The sequence below is a fragment of the Schistocerca serialis genome, chromosome 6, assembly GCF_023864345.2.
Source record: "Schistocerca serialis cubense isolate TAMUIC-IGC-003099 chromosome 6, iqSchSeri2.2, whole genome shotgun sequence".
In the NCBI taxonomy this organism is placed as follows: Eukaryota; Metazoa; Arthropoda; class Insecta; order Orthoptera; family Acrididae; genus Schistocerca; species Schistocerca serialis.
The window spans coordinates 313,362,553-313,384,888 of NC_064643.1; the positions used below are offsets into that span (position 1 = coordinate 313,362,553).

General features: G+C 42.0%; 1 protein-coding gene across 1 annotated transcript in view; it reads left to right on the plus strand.

Annotated features, from left to right (window-relative positions):
* Positions 1 to 21,100, plus strand: part of LOC126484842 (probable cytochrome P450 304a1) — a 101,590-nt gene extending 80,490 nt beyond the window's left edge. The window contains exons 8-9 of the mRNA XM_050108437.1: positions 664 to 805; positions 20,057 to 21,100. Of these exons, the coding sequence (XP_049964394.1) occupies positions 664 to 805; positions 20,057 to 20,229 (315 nt within the window). The 3' untranslated portion in view covers positions 20,230 to 21,100. The remainder of the gene's footprint in view (positions 1 to 663; positions 806 to 20,056) is intronic.
* The last annotated feature ends 1,236 nt before the right edge of the window (positions 21,101 to 22,336 follow it).

The window sequence follows — 22,336 nt, forward strand, 5'->3', positions numbered from 1 at the left end:
ATGACAAAATGAAGATTATTTCAAGCACAAGAAATTTTCATTAATTTCTCCGTGTTTTGGAGAACGCTGCTGCTCCGCAACTGCGTACTGAACAGGTTAGTTAAAAAGTTGTTAATTTTAGTCCATGACCGATTTCGGCGTTTTTGCTGAAGTCATTTCCTAGTTGAATCTAGAACTGACATTGTAAATGCAAACAAACGTTTACCATTAGGAGACGAATATTTGAATACTTTAAATATCAGTAATGTGGGGGTTTTGACACGAAAAAAACTAGAAGTTTACAAACAAACAGTATAAGAACAGAAAAAAGAGGAATACGTCTTACATTGAGCTACGCTGAAGTAAAGTCAGGTAATTACGAAAGTTACCATCGGGTAGATATAAAAGTTATGTTCCTAACAATACAATAGGAAAAATGGGCGTGACATTGCTATAAAAGCTTCACAGTTTGATACGTTGAAGGTGCTGGCTTGCCTCAGCATTAAAGGGAATTATATTTTGACATGTTCTAAATTTTAAATTACAGTGAAAAGCTGACGATAGTTGTTAAGATTTAATTAAATTCTACATAATTGTAATTTTACAATTCCAGTACAGGAGTAATGTCTAGTTATTACAATTGTAGAATATACTGTAATTATATTTTCTCTCTGTGATTTCCAGAATACCACTGTTATAACGAGTCTGTGGAGCGTACATATGGATGAAAATCTGTGGGGTGATCCGAATAATTACCGACCAGAAAGATTTCTGGAGAATGACGGCACGCTTACTAAGAAGGACTACACTCTGCCCTTTGGTGCAGGTATGTTAGTGATAACGTTTTACTATTTATTTACTCATCAATTTTTAAAAATATGTCCATTGTAATAAAGTTGTGTCTGTTAATATTAGATAATATAATGAACATCAACCAGCACTTTTCCATCTGATACAAACATCATGTGCATTAATTTACAGTCGCAATTCGCTAATCGCCTTCACTTCCAAGTTATTAGTTTTTAGCAGTTTTTTTGTTTTATTAGTGGCGTATCAAACTGAAAAAACTAATAAACATAAAATCAAGCAAATTTTACAATTTCCATTGTTCAGTTGAAAGGTGACAAGAATATCGAATTTAGTCACGAGGTGGCAAACAGGTGCTCCTATTTGAGAAGAGTTGGATCAAAATCGCTGCAGAGCCAGCCGTCTTGAATAACTTTTCGCCTCAGATAACTGTTTGGAAATTCTACAATGCTTTCCTTACTGAATATCTTAAACATCAAAATTAGCGTAAGCGATTTATAGATTTTAACCATTAATTTGTCCCTCTACAGTTTGGAGCATCGCAAATGAAAGGTTTTAGAATTTAGTGTCCTAAACACTGACAATCAAATTATGTTTATACAGGCTGGCCTGTGAGATGCAATACTTTTTGTGCCTCAGATTATGTAATATTATTAATGACAAACTTGAGCGCATTTGGAGATATCAGTTTAGGGAAAACGTCATATATGGTTGTGAAGCAGTTTTTTAAAACTGTGAAGTAAGTGAGTTTGGACTATCATTTGTTTTTGTGTCAACTCGCATTTGTTACTGACTTCGTCACCCAATGACAAATTTACTGTTATACCGAAGGAAAACTAACTGTATAAAGTGCAAAAGAAGAACATCGCTGCGGAAAGAAATACGTTAAAATCAGCGCGGGTCAAGCATGTACGTAAACGTTACAATCAGTAGCTATTTGTTGTGCCAATTCAGTGACACTACAAAAGTAACTACGGCGAATGTTTCTTTCGGAAAAATAACATTCCGTCTTTGGAGAAGACTGACATACTATCCTATTCTTTTAATTTTTGGTAACAAACACATCAGCAATATGCTAAAAAATATTATCAGTTTCGGCCGTGCACTTGCCATCTTCAGTTTCTGTACATCATATACGGCATGTGGAAAACAATTGACAACGAATTACTTACCAAATGTGACCTATGACACGTACAATCTGGAGTGCTACTGTATGGCCGAAAGCGATAATGATTGCTGTCCCAATTATAAATGTGATTGTGTCTGAAACAAAGAGAATGGTTTGTAATAATTGCACAATAGCTTCGCGAATGAGGGATTTTGTAAGGATTGCCAGCGGTATTATCTTACTTACGAATACCCATAGAATTATATCCCATACTGTTCTCAACCCTTTTCAGTTATTGATTCATAGTCATTTAACACAGAAATGTATGCTAGAGAAAATGGAGAAACAGGAGTAATTAGTTTCACAAAGATTCCAACGTAATGGAAGCCCTATCAGGTGTGTTTCAGTAAGCCGTAACTGGCAATGTTTCAGTGTAACAGGTCACAAGAGAGGATCATTTTTAGTTCCTTTTTGGAGAAATATTCTTTTTACGCTGTCTCGTACAAATTATGCACGTGACACATGAGGTATTACCTGTGGAGAAATATGTTGCATTTCGTTTTTGGCAGGTGTTCAGTAGGCGTTCAGGCAGTCTTTCCTGAGCTTAAATGCGTGCTTACTACTGTGGGGTCATTTTTTCGATCTCGTGATCGGTTTGGTATCACATGACGGAAAATGCACTAAAGACCGCAATAAGCATTTTCCGGCATTCTGTATTGTTTCCGTTGTTGTGAGACATGAGGTTGTGCTATGTGCAGAGTTTTTGAATATTACAAATTCTATATATCTGAGTTCTGTGTACTATATTAAAGCTGTTTGCAAGATACTGTTAACCCTTCAGAGTTTCATGGTGACTAAAATGCTGCATATTCTTATAACTGGTTACGTAACATACGGACGATTAAGCCATACTTAGTCAGTCGTACACCATATTGTTCCATGACATGAAAAGGCTTTTACCATGGAACACGTGATATTTGGAAATGAACTGAGTTTCTTTGATGTCAACAATTTCACCTGTATTGAAAATGAAACTTTGTGTTACTTGGCAATAGCTTCTATTTCAAAACAGATTTAACTTTAACTTGTTTTTCGTCATAGTTCTTAAATTGACTTCACTTACTGATTATTGGTGTGTAGTAGAGTAATAATGTAATACATAGATTATTAAATAGAGTCTTGGCATGGTCTTCTCGGTTGCAACGATTTTAAATTTGAACAGAATACTTTTTCCTAGGTACATGACCGTATTGTACCTTGAAACAGTTTTTCACATAGATAAACCTCACTTTTGTGGAGTAATTTTTATAATTTCTGAAAAAAGTCTCTAGGCGCTACAGTCTGGAACCGCGCGACCGCTACGGTCGCAGATTAGAATCCTGCCACGGGCATGGATGTGTGTGATGTCCTTAGGTTAGTTAGGTTTAAGTAGTTCTAAGTTCTAGGGGACTGATGACCCGAGCAGTTAAGTCCCATAATGCTCAGAGCCATTTGAACCATTTTGAAAAAAGACTGAATCATACATACACGGAGGTAAAAAGCTCATGGGATAATATGGTGTTGGACCTTCTTTTGACCGGCGTAGGGCAGCAAATCGACGTGGCATGGATTCAAATAGTCGTTGGGTGTTTACTGCAGAAATACCTAGCCATGCTGCCCCTATAGCTGTTCATAATAGCGAATTTGTTCAAATGTGTGTGAAATCTTATGGGACTTAACTGCTAAGGTCATCAGTCCCTAAGATTACACACTACTTAACCTAAAGTATCCTAAGGAGAAACACACACACCCACGTCCGAGGTAGGACTCGTACCTCCGCCGGGACCAGCCGCAAAGAATAGTGAATTTGTTGCCGATGCAGGATTTTCTACACGAAGTGACCTCTCGATTACGCCCCATAAATGTTCGGTGGGATTCAGGTCGAGTGATCTGGATGACCAGATCATTCGCTCGAATCGTTCAGAATGTTCTTCAGACCAATCGTGAACAACTGAGGCCCGGTGACGTCGTGCATTATCATCCATAAAAACTCTATCGTTGTTTGGGAGCATCAAGTCCATGAACGGCTGCTAATGGTATTCATCTATTCGAAAATAATAATTTATAATCAAAGATCGGCTCAGTCGGACCAGAGAACCCAGCCCAATCCACATAAATACAACCCACACCATTGTTGAGCCACAATCTGCTTGCACAATGCCTTGTTGACAACTTGGCTCCATGGTTTCGTCGGGTCAGTGCCACACTCTAATCCTACCAACAGCTCGTACCAACGCAAATCGGGATTCATCTGACCATGCCAAAGTTTGCTCTTTTATACCTTGTGTATGTGATACTACTGCCATCTGTATACGTGCATTTCGCTATCCCATGACTGTCCTGTCATCTTAGTGTAAAGTGTGTGTTATGATCTGAAAATGGAAAAAAAACTATTAAACATCTGTTACGGGGCTGGCTAGAGACGAATGTTTGAAAAGTGTTCTATGGTAAAACACTTTCACCTACGTTTAGTGTTGTGAAACGAATAATTGAATCAGGTCAAAATCTCAACTCTAGTGATAATTGGAAAAATGTGCACCACACTCTTGACATGCTTCCAAACATATAAAGAGTTAAATCAGGAGAACACGCTAGCCACACTACAGCTCCTGCTCGACTAACCCAACATCGCCCAAAGACGACAGTTAGGTGTTTCGCGCATCAGCAATGTAATACTGGGGTCTCCATTGTGCCTCGCAGCTTTCAGCTCAGTGTCCAGCAATTTCCCTATTGTGGTACACAGAAACCGATGGTAAGCTGGCTCAGTTGGTTGGTAGTAGAAGTACGGAAGATTCTTATAACCATGGGAACCTTACTGCAAATAAGCCCATTTCCTGAGTCAGTGTGCATGACATGGCTGTATGATCGTACACAGCGAGTCAAACAATATCCTTTGTCCTCCAGGGCATTGATCACGGACGGCTATTGAGGTCTAGCGTGTCAGTGAGTGTGGTCCTGCTGAACTCTATATAACTTATCTCTGTTCACACACACACACACACACAAAGGCTCTCTCTCTCTCTCTCTCTCTCTCTCTCTCTCTCTCTCTCTCTCTATATATATATATATATATATATATATATATATATATATATATATATATATATAGCCACTACACTGTATGAAAAGGAAATAGGTAAACGATAATCTGCACAAGAGACAACAATTTTTTGGGATGGCCCATATTTTACAAAACTTTTATTTTACTTTTTTTTTACTTTATTGAGTTTCGACTCCCCTCGAAGGGGACAGGCTGGCAGCAGCTTAGTACCCCGCTCTTCAGCCTACAGAATTTATTTAAAAAGATGAAGATAATAAATAATAAAAGCAGACGATAAAATCGGTGACTTAAATGGTACAGTGGTGAAAAAATTGTGGAACTTAAAATAAAGAGAAAGAGCTGATGATGCTAACAAAATACACAGGAAGCAGACAAGTAAAATAATAGACAGGGAATTAAAAAACACAGCGACAGTCTACTTTCTGTTCGCAAGAGATATAAAATTCACACCCAGTGACAGCATGATTTCTGTTCGCAACACTTTGGAAAGACGCACAACACTGAATACTCACCTGAACGCTGCACTAAAAAGTTGGCACAAATATGACATACCACAGCCAAGGGCAGACAGGGGGAACCAGGACAGATTATGGGAAAGAAAAGGGGGGGGGGGGAAGGAGAGGAAAAATGAAGTGGGGGAGGGGGGGAAGGAACCTACGGAGGACGAGGACTCATAAGAGGGGGCGGGGGTGCTGGGCAGACGCGAGAGGGAGTGGGGAAAGGCAGAGTAAGGGAATGCAAAAGGACTCGGGGGGAGGGGGGGAGAAGGGAGGCAAAGAGAGGGTAGGTGGGGAAACATACAACCATTCTTTTTCTTTATTGTGATTTCATTCCCCTGCCCTGCAGGGGAGGGCTGTCAGCAGCACAATCCACCGCTCTTCACCCGAGTGATATGACAAGTAAGACAAGAATAAAATGTTACATGTAAGGCGATAAAAAAGGGGGACATAAAACAGAGTAAGGGGAGATAATGGAGGTAAAAATAAACTGACATGAAGACGTTCATGGGGGTACATTTAAAAAAGGTTGACATAAAGTTAAAAAACACAGTTGACGAATCTTAAAACATAAAGAAGACAATGATGGCACACACACAGGTTAAAAGTCGGCCACAGTATTAAAAACACTCCAGAAAAACACGCTTAAAACCCACTTGGAGCACACACAATGAATAATAAAACTACCAGGTGGGACCTGGCGAGGGAGAGGCCAGAGAGGATGGAAAAGGAGGGGGGAGCAAGGGGCAGCAGGGGAGGCAGCGGGAGGAAAAGAGTAGGGGCGTCAGTGGGTACACTAAGAGGCAGGAGACTGGTGGGGTAGGAGATGAAGAGAGAAGGCAAGGTAGGAGGGAGTGCAGAGACACTGAAGGGGAGCACAAGAGATGGAGGGGGAGTAGGAGGGGAAAGCTGCTCAGGAGAAGGAAGGGGGAGGAGCGGAAACCCTGAGGAGGAGGCAGGAGGAAGATGGGGTTAGAGCTGGTAGGAAGGGTAGATGTCAGGGGGACGCTCATCATCTGGAAGGGGTAGATGGTGGAAGTTGCATTGGGAAAGGAGGTGGAGGGTGTAGAGATGGAGAGAGGGTGGGACACAATGGTAAAAGCGCGGCAACGGGCTGGGGGTGGAGAGGAAGGGAGACACCAGGGGGATCAGTGTGGCGGACAATATATATTGTGTGGATGTGTTCAAGGAAAAGGAGAAGGTGGGGGAAGGGTATGAGGTTGTAGAGGATGCGCATGGGGGACGGAAGGCAGAAATGGAAGACGATGTGGAGCGCATGGCGTTCTAGGATTTGGAGGGATTTATAGAACCTGGAAGGGGCGGATCCAAGCTACACTGCCATAACAGAGGACGGGGCAGATCAAGGATTTGTAGGTGTGAACGATGGTGAAAGGATGCAGACCCATGTCTGGCAGGACAGGAGTGTCAGGAGGCTGAGTCTGTTGTAGAACCATTTTTCTGGGATGACCTAATTTTTACAAATCTTTTGCATAGCTTTGAGAATACGTTCATGTACAAAGTGTAAATACATTTACAAATCCCACATTTGTAAAACAGAATGCTCCCAGATGGGTTGTCAAATGAATAATAGGTAAGAGTACAACATCCTTAACACCAGCAGAGGTAAAACTACATGCTATGCCGACGACCTCACGTGTACTGAACTGAGATGCTGCAGAGCCCTTGTGACTTACCATGTAGACGTCAGGTGGCGCCATCGTATTAACCGGCGATATATTGAAATCATGAAAATTTTACTCAATATAAAAAGCATATTATGTACTACACAAATGACAAAGGTAAATCTTTACACCTGATTCACATATACAGATATGGCGCATTTCACCAACATAAATTACACATATGGAAAAACATAATGGTAACGAACGTTTGTAATCCTCCTAGATTATCATTATGTGCTACAATATGCTCAGTGCACCACAATATCCAATAAGCTCGCCCACTGCACACGACGATCTTTTTATTTACACCGTATACTTACTATTGGCAACGGCCGTGCCGCAGTGGATACACCGGTTCCTGTCAGATTACCGCAGTTAAGGGCTGTCGGGCGTAACCGGCACTTGGATGGGTGGCCATTCGGGCCGCCATGCGCTGTTGCCATTTTTCGGGGTGCACTCAGCCTCGTGATGCCAATTGAGGAACTACTCGACTGAATAATAGCTGCTCCGGTCAAAGAAAACCATCATGACGACCGAGAGAGTGGTATGCTGACCACGCCCCTCCTATCCACCGAGCGAGGTGGCGCAGTGGTTCACACACTGGACTCGCGCTCGAGAGGACGACGGTTCAATCCCGTGTCCGGCCATCATGATTTAGGTTTTCCATGGTATCGCTGTGTTCCTCCTTCACACCTGAGACATGAAACAATCTCTCATCCAGCGCAAAGTATCAAGGGATCGGAAAAAAAGCATAACTGACTCCCTTATATAGCAAGGGGAAAATAACGGACCCATAAAATTGAACGTCTGTGTGCTGCAGTATTCTTGAAAATATTCTCAGTTCGAATATACGAGGAACTTATCTATCCATAAATCAGTGCGGATTTAGAAATCATTTTGCATATGAAACTCAGCTTGTCCTTTTCTCGCGTGATTTCCTATTCCATATTGGACACGGTTCTCCACTGCAGACTGTTACAGAAGGTACGAGATATGTGGGTGGCTCGAAGACTTCTTAAGTGATAAAACCCATTACGTTGTCCTCGAGGGCGGGTGTTCATCAGAGACAAGGCTGTCGTCAAGAGTGTGCTAGGAAAGTGTGATAGGACCGCTGCTGTTTTCCGCATACATAGATGGTCTGCCGGACAGGATGGACAGCAATCTGCAGCTATTTGTTAATGATCCATTCAAAAGAGGGTGTTGTCGTTGAGTGACGGTAGGGAGACACAATATGACTTACAGTTTCTAGTTCGTGTAATGGATGTCAGCTTGGTCTAAATGTAGAAAAATGTAAATTCATGCACATCAGTAGGAAAAAAAAATACCGCATATATATATATATATATATATATATATATATATATATATATCATTAATTGTGTTCAGCTTGACAATCTCAATTCGATTAAATACCTTGGTGTAACACGGCAAAGCGATATGAAATGCAACTAATGCGTATGGATATTGGTAGGGCAGGTGGATGATATGGTTGACTTCCTTTAAATGCGAACATTTTAGTTTAGGCTTTACTGTGACTGTTATTGACATTAAATAAACGGAAATGTCGTGTGGCTAGGGCCTCCCGTCGGGTAGACCGTTCACCTGGTGCAGGTCTTTCAATTTGACGCCACTTCGGCGACCTGCGCGTCGATGGGGATGAAATGATGATTAGAACAACACAACACCCAGTCCCTGAGCGGAGAAAAATCTCCGAATCGAACCCGGGCCCTTAGGATTGACAGTCTGTCACGCTGACCACTCAGCTACCGGGGCGGACCGTTGTCCTACTCATCATCATTTCATCCCCATCGACGCGCAGGTCGCCGAAGTGGCGTCAAATCGAAAGACCTGCACCAGGCGAACGGTCTACCGGACGGGAGGCCCTAGCCACACGACATTAAATGAAACAACAAGTTTACCGTTACCAGTTAAACGAAACAAGTTTGCAGTTACCAGTCACTGTTACCAGTGACTAGTAACATTAAACTTGTTGTTTCATTTAATGATTGACTTCCGTTTATTGGGAGAATTTTAGGAAGGTGTGTTTCATCTGTAAAGGACACCACATACACAACACTCGTTCTTGAGTAGTGCTCAAATGCCTCGGATCCACACCATATCTGATTAAAGGAAGACATCGAAGCATTCCAGAAGGAGCCTCCTAATTTTGTTACCGGTAGAGTAGATCAGTATGCGATTATCACAGAGATGTTTCGTAAACTCAGGAGGGAATACTTACGCAGAACGCTATTGAGAAAATTCCGAGAACCAGCATTTGGAGCTGACTGCTGAACGATTCTACTGCCGCCAACGTACACTATTGATGAAAAGTATCCGGACACCTGTCTGAAAAGCCGGCCGCGGTGGCCGAGCGGTTCTAGGAGCTTCAGTCCGGAACCGCGCGACTGCTACGGAATCCTGCCTCTCGCATGGATGTGTGTGGTGTCCTTAGGGTAGTTACATTTAAGTAGTTCTAAGTTCTAGGGGACTGATGACCTCAGATGTTGAGTCCCATAGTGCTCAGAGCCATTTTTGAACCAGTCTGAAAATGACTTACAAGTTCATGGCACCTGCCATCGGTAATGCTGGAATTCAATATGGTGTTGGGCCACACTTAGCCTTGATGATAACTTCCACTCTTGCAGGCATACGTTCACTCAGGTGCTGGAAGGTTTCTTGAGGAATGGCAGCCCACTCTTCACAGAGTGCTACACTGAGGAAAGGTATCGATGTCGGTCGGTGAGGCCTGGCACGAATTCGGCGTTCCAAAACATCCCAAAGGTAATCTATAGGATTCAGGGCAGGACTCTGTGCAGGCCAATCCGTTACAGGGATGGTATTGTCGTGTAACCACTCCGCCACAGGCCGTGCATTATGAACAGGTGGTCGATCGTGTTGAAAGATGCAGTCGCCATCCCCGAATTGCTCTTCAACAATGGGAAGCAGAAAGGTGCTTAAGACATCAATGTAGGCCTCTGCTGTGATAGTGCCACGCAAAACAACAAGGAGTGCAAGCCGCCTCCATGAAAAAGACGACCACACCATAAGACCACCGCGTCAGAATTTTACTGTTGGCACTACACACGGTGGCAGATGATGTTCACCGGGCATTCGCCATGCCCACACCCTGCTATCGGATTGCCAAATTGTGTACCGTGATTTGTTACTGCACACAACGTTTTTCCACTGTTCAATCGTCCAATGTTTACGCTCCTTACACCAAGCTAGCCGTCATTTGGTATTTACCGGCGTAATGTGTGGCTTATGAGCAGCCGCTCGACCATGAAATCCAAGTTTTCTCACTTCCCGCCCAAATGTCATAGTACTTGCAGTGTATCTTGATGCAGTTTCGGATTCCTGTGTGATGGTCTGGATAGATGTCTGCTTATTACACATTACGACCCTCCTCAACTTTCGGCATCTCTGTCAGTCAACAGACGAGGTCAGCCTGTATGCTTTTGTGCTGTACGTGTCCCTTCACCTTTCCACCTCACTATCACATCGGAAACAATACATCCAGGGATGTTTAGGGGTGTGGAAATCTCGAAGTCCGAGAGTTCCGCGGAGCGCCCCATTCTGCTCTCTCACTATGTCTTATGACTACTGAGATCGCTGATATGGGGAACCTGGCAGCAGGTGGCAGCACAATTCACTTAATATGAAAAACGTGTGTTTTTGGGGGTGTCCCGATACTTTTGATCAAATACTGTGCGTATCGATACCTGGCTTGTGGAGTATGTATGTTGATGTAGATGTTCACATACATCAGTGAAAAAAAAAAAAAAAAAAGAAAAAGAAAATATGATGGTCTACGAATTAGCTATCTTTTCTCGAAACTGATTGAATCTGCTCATAAGAAGGAGTCTAAGAGGAAGCAACAATATAGTGTCACGCATCACTGTTTGAATTCGGGGCTCAGGTGTGCGATGAACACCTCGCACACTCTTTTCTCTTCCTCAAAACATTCTGGAGAATATGTTTCACTTGATTTAAAGATGTTCTTCCATTGCGATTTGTGGCAAAACAACACTAACACACTAAGGCCGCACGTCCATTGCTTCACCCTGCCTGCTCACATCTGACTGGTCTAATGTGGCAGTCAGCTGTTTACTAATAACTGTTACTTCAAGCTCCCACCGCAATTAGTTCGCTGAAGTTGCTTATACGCCAGGAATATAATCAGTCTCGAGTCTTTTTGGATGGACTGTACAGTTTTAGTAGTAGATAAACAGGTAGAAGACGGGTTGATTGACACGAAAATGAAATCAGCCTACAAAGGAGACTGGCTATTAAACACTGGTGCGTCCCATCTTGGAATACTGCTCAAGTCAGTGTAGATAGTACTAAGAGGAAAGGTGAGAATGTAGGTCTCGCGGGAGGCGTGCGCGAGATAGTCCCTGCAGTCGCATTATCCTCTGTGCCCTCGGTGGCTCAGCGTGTTCGGTCAGAGGGTTAGGTGCTCTCTGTAATAAAAAAACTGAGTTAATGGATCCACGACGAACTGAAACGGGTGTCTTACGACGTCTGCCCCGAGCAGATAAAATGAACAAAATGAGGTTTTTTTTTTTTTTTTTTTTTTTTTTTTTTTTTTTTTAAGGATGGATAGAGGGTCTGCCAGGTAAGCGGGAGATCCTGGGTTCGAGTCCCGGTCGGGGCACACATTTTCACCTGTGCCCGTTGATATATATCAACGCCCGTCAGCAGCTGAAGGTGTTAAATTAATTCTAATTTTGATCCTGCACTCATCGGCGACGGCAGGGCTGGGCGTTGTCGAGCACGACACCGCTCTCCCAGCGTCCTCCAAAACCAAAGCGTGCGTTTGTGTTGCAGTGTCCTCGGAGTACATACGAGTGGTATTTTATAGGCAGCCATCATCTGTTGGTGTTAGTCGCCGTGGGCGATCATTACAAGGTTTTGTACCTCACGATATCATCTTCCCATAACCCTTTCCCGTTCGGCTTGTATTATACGGGGCGATCAAAAAATTTCCGTTTGAGGTCATTGCTGCAGCGAGTATGCAACCCAGCATGCCTCTGATGTGGATATATAAGCACCCACATGGACTTAACAGATCAGTGTGGCCTCCGAACCGAAACCTTTTGATCATCCCTTATGAATCTTTCCTGTGTCTTAAAATGAATGTAAAAGCGAAACGTCTGCTTAGATGGCTATCGGAATTACCAGACATATTTATAAAAGCGTTACCTACCTGACATATACGCATGAACATTGGATTACATTGATTACAACATAATAGTTGGAGTTGGAGGACACCCTACTACTCTGCGTAACACAATTAAAGGATCACTTTTTCGAAACTCCGTAAATTTCTCTCATGCAAACACAGAAGTTTGAAATTTTGCTCTAATGCGTGCACAACCTTCCTCTGTCTTGGTGCAAGGGCGTGGATTCCTGTAACGTCACTCTCGGCCGCGAGCACGCTTCAGACAGCAAGGTGTCGACACATGCGAAAAAAGGCCAGCGCTCAGAAGTTTGTGTGATATGTAAGATGGGTTAATTGATATCACGTTGCCACCAAATTTCTCTGCAGTTCTGGCGACCAGCAACGTGGAGATGTCACGCTGTGGATAGGTCGTCAGACTCCCTTTTGCCCACATTTAACCCCTCGTTTTGACTCCTCTGCCATGGAAGTCAGAACCGCGACCCGCGGCGTTGAAATCACGGGATTTTCTTATGGGTGGACGAGGAAAACATTTCAGACACACCGCTGATCAGTTTTGTTTTTGGTCATCAGTCTACTGACTGGTTTGATGCGGCCCGCCACAAATTCCTTTCCTGTGCTAACCTCTTCATCTCAGAGTAGCACTTGTAACCTACGTCCTCAATTATTTGCTTGACGTATTCCAATCTCTGTCTTCCTCTACAGTTTTTGCCCTCTACAGCTCCCTCTAGTACCATGGAAGTCATTCCCTCATGTCTTAGCAGATGTCCTATCATCCTGTCCTTTCTCCTTATCAGTGTTTTCCACATATTCCTTTCCTCTCCTATTCTGCATAGAACCTCCTCATTCCTTACCTTATCAGTCCACCTAATTTTCAACATTCTTCTAAAGCATCACATCTCAAATGCTTCGATTCTCTTCTGTTCCGGTTTTCCCACAGTCCATGTTTCACTACCATACAATGCTGTACTCCAGATGTACATCCTCAGAAATTTCTTCCTCAAATTAAGGCCGGTATTTGATATTAGTAGACTTCTCTTGGCCAGAAATGCATTTTTTGCCATAGCGAGTCTGCTTTTGATGTCCTCCTTGCTCCATCCGTCATTGGTTATTTTACTGCCTAGGTAGCAGAATTCCTTAACTTCATTGACTTCGTGACCATCAATCCTGATGTTAAGTTTCTCGCTGTTCTCATTTCTACTACTTCTCATTACCTTCGTCTTTCTCCGATTTACACTCAAACCGTACTGTGTACTCATTAGACTGTTCACTCCGTTCAGCAGATCATTTAATTCTTCTTCACTTTCACTCAGGATAGCAATGTCATCAGCGAATCGTATCATTGATATCCTTTCACCTTGTATTTTAATTCCACTCCTGAACCTTTCTTTTATTTCCATCATTGCTTCCTCGACGTACAGATTGAAGAGTAGAGGCGAAAGGCTACAGCCTTGTCCTACACCCTTCTTAATACAAGCACTTCGTTCTTGATCGTCCACCCTTATTATTCCCTCTTCGTTGTTGTACGTATTGTATATGACCCGTCTATCCCTATAGCTTACCCCTACTTTTTTCAGAATCTCGAACAGCTTGCACCATTTTATATTGTCGAACGCTTTTTCCAGGTCGACAAATCCTATGAAAGTGTCTTGATTTTTCTTTAGCCTTGCTTCCATTATCAGCCGTTACGTCAGAATTGCCTCTCTCGTCCCTTTACTTTTCCTAAAGCCAAACTGATCGTCACCTAGCGCATTCCCAATTTCTGTTCCATTCTTCTCTATATTATTCTTGTAAGCAGCTTCGGTGCATGAGCTGTTAAGCTGATTGTGCGATAACTCTCGCACTTGTCAGCTCTTGCCGTCTTCGGAATTGTGTGGATGATGCTTTTCCGAAGGTCAGATGGTATGTCGCCAGACTCATATATTCTACACACCAAGATGAATAGTCGTTTTGTTGCCACTTCCCCCAATGATTTTAGAAATTCTGATGGAATGTTACCTATCCCTTCTACCTTATTTGACCGTAAGTCCTCCAAAGTTCTTTTAAATTCCGATTCTAATCCTTGATCCCCTATCTCTTCTAAATCGACTCCTGTTTCTTCTTCTATCACATCAGACAAATCTTCACCCTCATAGAGGCTTTCAATGTATTCTTTCCACCTATCTGCTCTCTCCTCTGCATTTAACAGTGGATTTACCGTTGCAGTCTTAATGTTACCACCGTTGCTTTTAATGTCACCAAAGGTTGTTTTGACTTTCCTGTATGCTGAGTCTCTCCTTCCGACAATCATATCTTTCTCGATGTCTTCACATTTTTCCTGCAGCCATTTCGTCTTAGCTTCCCTGCACTTCCTATTTATTTCATTCCTCAGCGGCTTGTATTTCTGTATCCCTGATTTTCCCGGAACATGTTTGTACTTCCTCCTTTCATCAATCAACTGAAGTATTTCTTCTGTTACCCTTGGTTTCTTCGCAGCTACCTTCTTTGTACCTATGTTTTCCTTCCCAACTTCTGTGATGACCCTTTTTAGAGATGTCCATTCCTCTTCAACTATACTGCCTACTGCGCTATTCCTTATTGCTGTATATATAGCGTTAGAGAACTTCAAACGTATCTCGTCATTCCTTAGTACTTCCGTATCCCACTTCTTTGCGTATTGATTCTTCCTGACTAATGTCTTGAACTTCAGCCTACTCTTCATCACTACTATATTGTGATCTGAGTTTATATCTGCTCCTGGGTACGCCTTACAATCCAGTATCTGATTTCGGAATCTCTGTCTGACCATGATGTAATCTAATTGAAATCCTCCCGTATCTCCCGGCCTTTTCCAAGTATACCTCCTCCTCTTGTGATTCTTGAACAGGGTATTCGCTATTACTAGCTGAAATTTGTTACAGAACTCAATTAGTCTTTCTCCTCTTTAATTCCTTGTCCCAAGCCCATATTCTCCTGTAACCTTTTCTTCTACTCCTTCCCCTACAACTGCATTCCAGTCGCCCATAACTATTAGATTTTCGTCCTCCTTGACATACTGCATTACCCTTTCAATATCCTCATACACTTTCTCTATCTTTTCATCTACAGCTTGCGACGTCGGCATGTATACCTGAACTATCGTTGTCGGTGTTGGTCTGCTGTCGACTGATCAGAACAACCTTCTGCCCTACCTTCCTATTCATAACGAATCCTACACCTGTTATACCATTTTCTGCTGCTGTTGATGTTACCCGATACTCATCTGACCAGAAATCCTTGTCTTCCTTCCATTTCACTTCACTGACCCCTACTATATCTAGATTGAGCCTTTGCATTTCCCATTTCAGATTTTCTAGTTTCCCTACCACGTTCAAGCTTCTGACATTCCACGCCCCGACTCGTAGAACGTTATCCTTTCGTAGATTATTCAATCTTTTTCTCATGGTAACCTCCCCCTTGGCAGTCCCCTCTCGGAGATCCGAATGGGGGACTATTCCGGAATCTTTTGCCAATGGAGAGATCATCATGACACTTCTTCAAATACAGGCCACATGTCCTGTGGATACACGTTACGTGTCTTTAATGCAGTGGTTTCCATTGCCTTCTGCAACCTCATGTCGTTGATCATTGCTGATTCTTCCGCCTTTAGGGGCAATTTCCCACCCCTAGGACAAGAGAGTGTCCTGAACCTCTATCCGCTCCTCCACCCTCTTTGACAAGGCCGTTGGCAGAATGAGGCTGACTTCTTATGCCGGACGTCTTCGGCCGCCAATGCTGATTATTTATCAAAATCTAGGCAGTGGCGGGGATCGAACCCGGGACCGAAGACGTTTCGATTATGAATCAAAGACGCTACCCCTAGACCACGTTCTGATCAGTATCGACGCGATAACACCCTGGGGTCGGCATAAAGGGCTTCAAGGAAACACCCCTTTCTTTGGGGCGTTGATTCTCACACAATGCCTTGACACCCCTCCGATTCCAGATGTCTGCCTGCAGGTGTCTAGGACTTCTTCGAGCCTGTTTTTGTAAAGGTACAATTTTAAAATTGTCAGTAAATGTTGATGGGTGCTGAATTGGGGGTCTTGGAGGGGAACTCTTTGCTGCTTTACCAAGCGTTTGTCAGTCATCCCCTCCCCCTCCCCACCCTCCGTGATCAAGCCTCGATGAAAATCAAGCCACTGGAGGGCGACAAACAGGAAGGCTGAAAATTCGTAAGCACCCTTTGCTGCTACGGATCACGTTGAGAATTCGGCGATTGGTTTTGAACGGCCGTTAGTGGCTCTAGGATTTACGCGAGAGGAAAAATTGCGTTCATGTTGCGTTCATGTTGCACTCCAAACGGGTTCCATCACGTTCACTAGGGACGCAGGCCCACTGTGTCCTTAGAGGAGATGGAAACGTCTGGGCGTATCTGTAGTTTCAAAGGTTGTCAAGAACGTTGTCCTATCGCTCGTCGCATTGAGAACTGTCTTTTCCGATCGTGAAATGTTTGAGAAACAGGGGAAGGGGTGTTTTCATCGACGGCCCTTAGGCCATCCCCTGAAACTTTTTAGTAAAGATTCTAAGCTGCGGTTTGACTGAGATTATATCCTCGCCTACCCACAGGAAATCGCGTGATTTCAACGCTGGGCGTCGCGGATGACGTCCATCGAACAGGAGACAAGTTTGTGGCGGGCAACATCAAACCAGTCAGAATAGTAACAACTCCCACTGTGTCACTCAAGCTAAGTGCATCTCAGGGCCCAGCCGGATTAGCGCCAGTTTATTACTAGAGGCGGCAATTCGTACAGTTTATACTCCTTTCCCCTACCCCCCAAAACATCACCTGAACACAAAATCATGTATTCTTCATACTACACTGTACTAACAAAATAAGTAAAACTTCCTTATTTTCGATATTTTTGTTTTGTTTTGTAGTCTTAAATGTCCAGTCGTGTAGATGAAGGTGAACAAGTATAGCCCACCTTCCTATATTTTAGAAAGGCATTCAGTTCCGTACCATTTCATTGAGAAGGTCTGATTCTAGAGAATATTTATATAAGTATTTACCAAGCGAGAACAATTTTTAACTGATAGAACTTTGTGTACTATAAGGGAAGAGCAGTCATTGAACAGAAGAAAGACTAGTATTCGATGTTCCCCATGAAAGTCTAATAGAGTAGCCAACGTTCTCCACATAGGTTAAATATCATTTAACAGCTCTCTCGGACAGTTTGCCGTCGATATTAATGTCTACAGGAATGAATCATCACTTGAATGTTGCCCGAAAATGCAGGATGACTTAGAGAGGATGTTCATTTAGTGTTCTGGAAGGCAGCTCTAATTAAATGTGAATAAAAGCATCGTAATTCCTGTCACAATGAGAAAGAAGTCAATAGTAAGTGGTAGTTTTCTGAAGTCTCTTACAGAACTTGAATATCCCGGGGTAATATTACAAAGAAACATAAAATAAAAGAAAAATGTGAAATCAGTAGTAGAGAAGACAAAGTCAAGTCTTATGCGAGACGGAAAGATTCTAGGAGAGTATAGTGCCTGTATGTGAGGGCACATTTACCCTGCAGCCTCATTGCTGGCAGCTCTCTACTACTAGCTGCTGGCACGTCGCACAAAGCTGCTCGCAGTGGGCCTTATTACATTTACGCTGCAGCCCTTTTGTTCTCTCCTCACCGGGAGTCAATTACGCTACACTTGTTCACGTAGCTAGCCCAGCCAAGCACGGCACTTATCAGCGTGACCTTGAAGCAGCCAACTACGGTTGAAATTTGAGGACATGCGGCGGTTGTCGCGCGAGCAAACCACAAAATTGTTTATCGTCGCGTGGCGAGAATCTTAGTGAGCAGAGTGGCGAGCGGTGATGGTGCAGGTTAAATGGACCAGTGGGCTTGATTCACTATCGCCGGGCCATGTCGGCGAACATCGAGGTGGCAGCGTAAACGCTCTCTAATAGAAGACGCCTACAGAATGCAAGCGTGACCTGTTCTTCAACGGCGCTCCGGATTATGGAATCATTATCAAGCACGTCTAACAACGGATATTGATGAGATTCAAAGATGTGTAGCTAAGATTATAATTGGTCAGCATTGCCCATGTGAAAGTCTAACAAAAGTGCTTAGGAAGTTTTGATGGAAGTCACTGGAAGAACAGTGACTTCCTTGTCAATATTCCCTTTTGGGTTATTTTAAACAAGTAGTCTTTGAAAACTGGTGTAGAACTGTTCTCCTGATTCTGTTGTAAATTCATATAGTAACCGTGAGAATACGATAAGAAGGACGAGGGCATGAAATGAGGTATATAGCCTCGCTCCTTTCACACATGAAACAGGGCGCGGAATGGTTAAACCTGGGAGGAAGCTACCTACCCCAGCCACTATACGATGGCTTGCATAGAACATGTATAAATATAGGTGGAAAAGACAAAAACTCTACAAAGTTAACTTCTCATGGTTGGGATTCACAGTCATATAATATTTCTTAAAAGACATCATAGTCGCCGTTGACTGTACAAAATTTTTATTGTTACTATTGCAATTTCGGCCTTATGGCCATTTTCAAGTAACACTGCAAAGTTACCTAAACACAAAAATACAAAAGTGAATCACGGGGTGTATATACATAATTAAGCAAACATTTCATTTAGAAAGTAGCTCAATTATAAAAATTGGAGATAAATGTACATTACTTACATTCTTACTATCTGACATGAGTACATGTCGTCGTCAAAATGCAGCCTTTTGACTGTGAGAGTCCCACAAGATCTGATGAGTACGACAGTTATTACATCGTAATATGTTGATAAATATTTACTGAACTGTCGATGTTACCATCGTTCTAATAATCTATCACACATATAAGTTCAGGTGCACTGACAACATGTGGAGTTAAGTCAGTTGGCGCGAAAATACAGTTACTAAAGATACTGCCTGTGCACTTTAGTACGTCTGAGAGTGTTCTCGCTTAATATCAGGCGTTTGTATTGAACTATTCAGTTATCTAAGAATTACACTGTCATTAAATTTTACTTGTAATGGTAAACTTAATTAAACTGATTGAGTGTTATCATAACGTTGATGAAGAATCAAACATTCATCTAAGGTAATAACTGCACCAATTTATAGGTGATTTATAGAAACTCTTTCCCCTCTGATTTCAGATTGTCCCATTTAAAAAGTAACAATGACTGCAATAGCCCATTATTATGTGCAAATTGTTACGTATTAAATGAGTTTTGTATAAAAGTTCCCTTGGTCTCCACACAGACACGAAACGAGAAAAACACTATAGTAGCCTAAGCAAAAAACTTTGACTTAATTTGCATGTTCAAATGGCTCTGAGCACTATGCGACTTAACTTCTGAGGTCATCATTCGCCTAGAACTTAGAACTAATTAAACCTAACTAACCTAAGGACATCACACACATCCATGCTCGAGGCAGGATTCGAACCTGCGACCGTAGCGGTCGCTCGCCTCCAGACTGTAGCGCCTAGAACCGCACGGCCACTCCGGCCGGCAATATTCATGTACTTGTCATTCTGCTCACATGGAAATTTACTTTTCTTTAGAACATTGCTACTACTTTTGTAAGATCAAGTTCTCTGTATACTTACAGTATTCAGACATTGAAGTACAAACTCTAATTTAACTGTGTGCTATGACTAATGTCTGACATCTATTGAATGTAGTAAAGTGATAATCAAAATAAAAGGTCATTGTATATTACAGGCAAACGGCTGTGCCCTGGAGAGACATTTTCCCGCCAGAACTTCTACCTCTTGTGTGGCGCTCTTCTGCAGAACTTCACAATCGAGCTAGATGGCGTACCGCCATTAGATTCCAACATACCTGGCTTCGTTGAGACTCAGCCGTCCTTCTGGGCCAGGTTCACTCCTCGTTGATGAGGGCTGGGTCTGAAATGGAGAAGAATGATTGCTGACAACCAAACTGTATTTGCTTACATTGAGGCACCTTCCAACAGTCTCACGGAAAGGTGGTTATTAAATACCATCAATCACTGTACTATTTCTTTAAACTTATCGCAAATGTAGAGGTATTTAATTACACACATGATTTCAGAAATTGCTGTAGACTCTTGTGGCACTGGCTAAAACAATGAATGGACTGGAGAATTTTATCAAGTGACACTTGATTTCAATACATTTCCTTTGTCACCGTTCTTTAAAAGGATTTACGAAGAGTGGAGACAGAATCCTCCATCCACCACTGGTGGCCTTATGGGCAAATATCATATATGAGACAGTAAGTTCCATCTTACTCATAATTGTCAGTCACAAAGTGAGAATGTTATTCTTCGCTTCACGCTTATCAGCTTCAAAAGTCGAGACTAGCGTGCAGATATATTCAATGTTATTGAATTTTAAGTTCTCTTATAAACTGACAGATACCAATAACAGCATGTATTACTAAAATACGGATATAATTTCTCCTAGAAGTAAGCAAATACAGACAGAGGTTTAATGTGGCACTGTGCCTACTAGTGGATTGAAGTATTTTCCTGAAGTCTTCTAACTTCTGCTGATTAACGACTAGTCAGTGACAGGAAAAGGAATCGTGTGTAGATGGCGTATAAAGGAATGGAAGAAGAAGTCAAGATTCTTGTCATACTCAAAATGATGAAACACAGCACATTCATTCTATTCAATAAATTTGCCATTTGATTTTATCATAAATTATTTTTACGAAATTTATATTTACATTATAGTAATATATGCCATAGTTAATGTCTGCTTGTTTATAAGACAATTTCAAATTCTTAACTTTTGAAACCAGTAAGCATGAAGAGCAGTAGTACTGTTTTTATGCAATTTAAATTCCCAGATTGCGATAAAATTCAGAAGATTTCAACAAAATGTCGAGTGTCGTACACTCCTGATTCTACTCGATATTTTGTGCTATGTTCTCATATATTTGCATTCAAAATCAGTGATTAATCTCTTAACAGGGTCCTTTTCTTCTTTACATATCTTTGTGTAGCATTCATTGTTCTACAGGTTCTGTACCGTCTGTGGAGCACAGTGCACTGTATTGTTTATCTCTTACTGAAAGATTATCGCAGTCCTTCTTTGTATATGTAGACAATTGTTTGTATTATTGGGATTCTTGTCATATGATGAAATAAAACCAATTCATCCTAATCATAAAGTGTGCCATTTGATTGTATTACAAATTGCATTGTAAGGCGTAACTGAACTGAGTTGTGTATGTTTAAAGTAATGCAATAAATGACTCTTTTGATAAACTCTGTCAGTTTTAGCTCAGGGTCTTTGCCTTTCGAAATCAGTTCTTTAAAAAACACATCAAATAACATCCCACAGTTAAACTCAGACCTCTAGCCTTCCACCACCTCTATCGAGTGTGTTATTTTCTATGTAAAAGGAGCTCTGTGTGTTTACATTTCACTTGAGTATGAGTTATATGAAATTCGCCTGAAGAATACCCACTGATGTCACATAAGTTACTAGCTTCTCAGAGTAGTCAGTATTCTTTCAGGCTTAAGCATAACATCCACTACTATCACAGGTAGTACAGACCTGTACCTATACTCACAGTCTATCACTTAAGGGAAAATCAGAGTCATTAGCTTGAATAAACCATAGCAACTTCGTGCCTTGTTCTTGTGCTATCCCAACTCATATTCCTGACCGCATGACCTCGTCACCAAAAAAATGTTAAACTCCTTCCTTATCTTTAGTTTAATGCAAACAACGTTGTCTTTGCAAATACAGGTGACCCAAACGTATGTAAAAATTGGAAAATTTAATAATTCACAGAATAATATACGTAGAGAACTTAAAATTGACACACATGCTAGAAATGACATGAGGTTTTATTGAAACCAAAAAAGTGCATAAAATGACAAAAATGGTTCGCTACGTTTGATACAAAAGCAATAATTAGCATAACAATTGGGTTTTCGCAATGATAATGTTCTTTATAATCAATGCTCAATGTATCGGCCGTTATTCATGAAGAATACATGTAGTC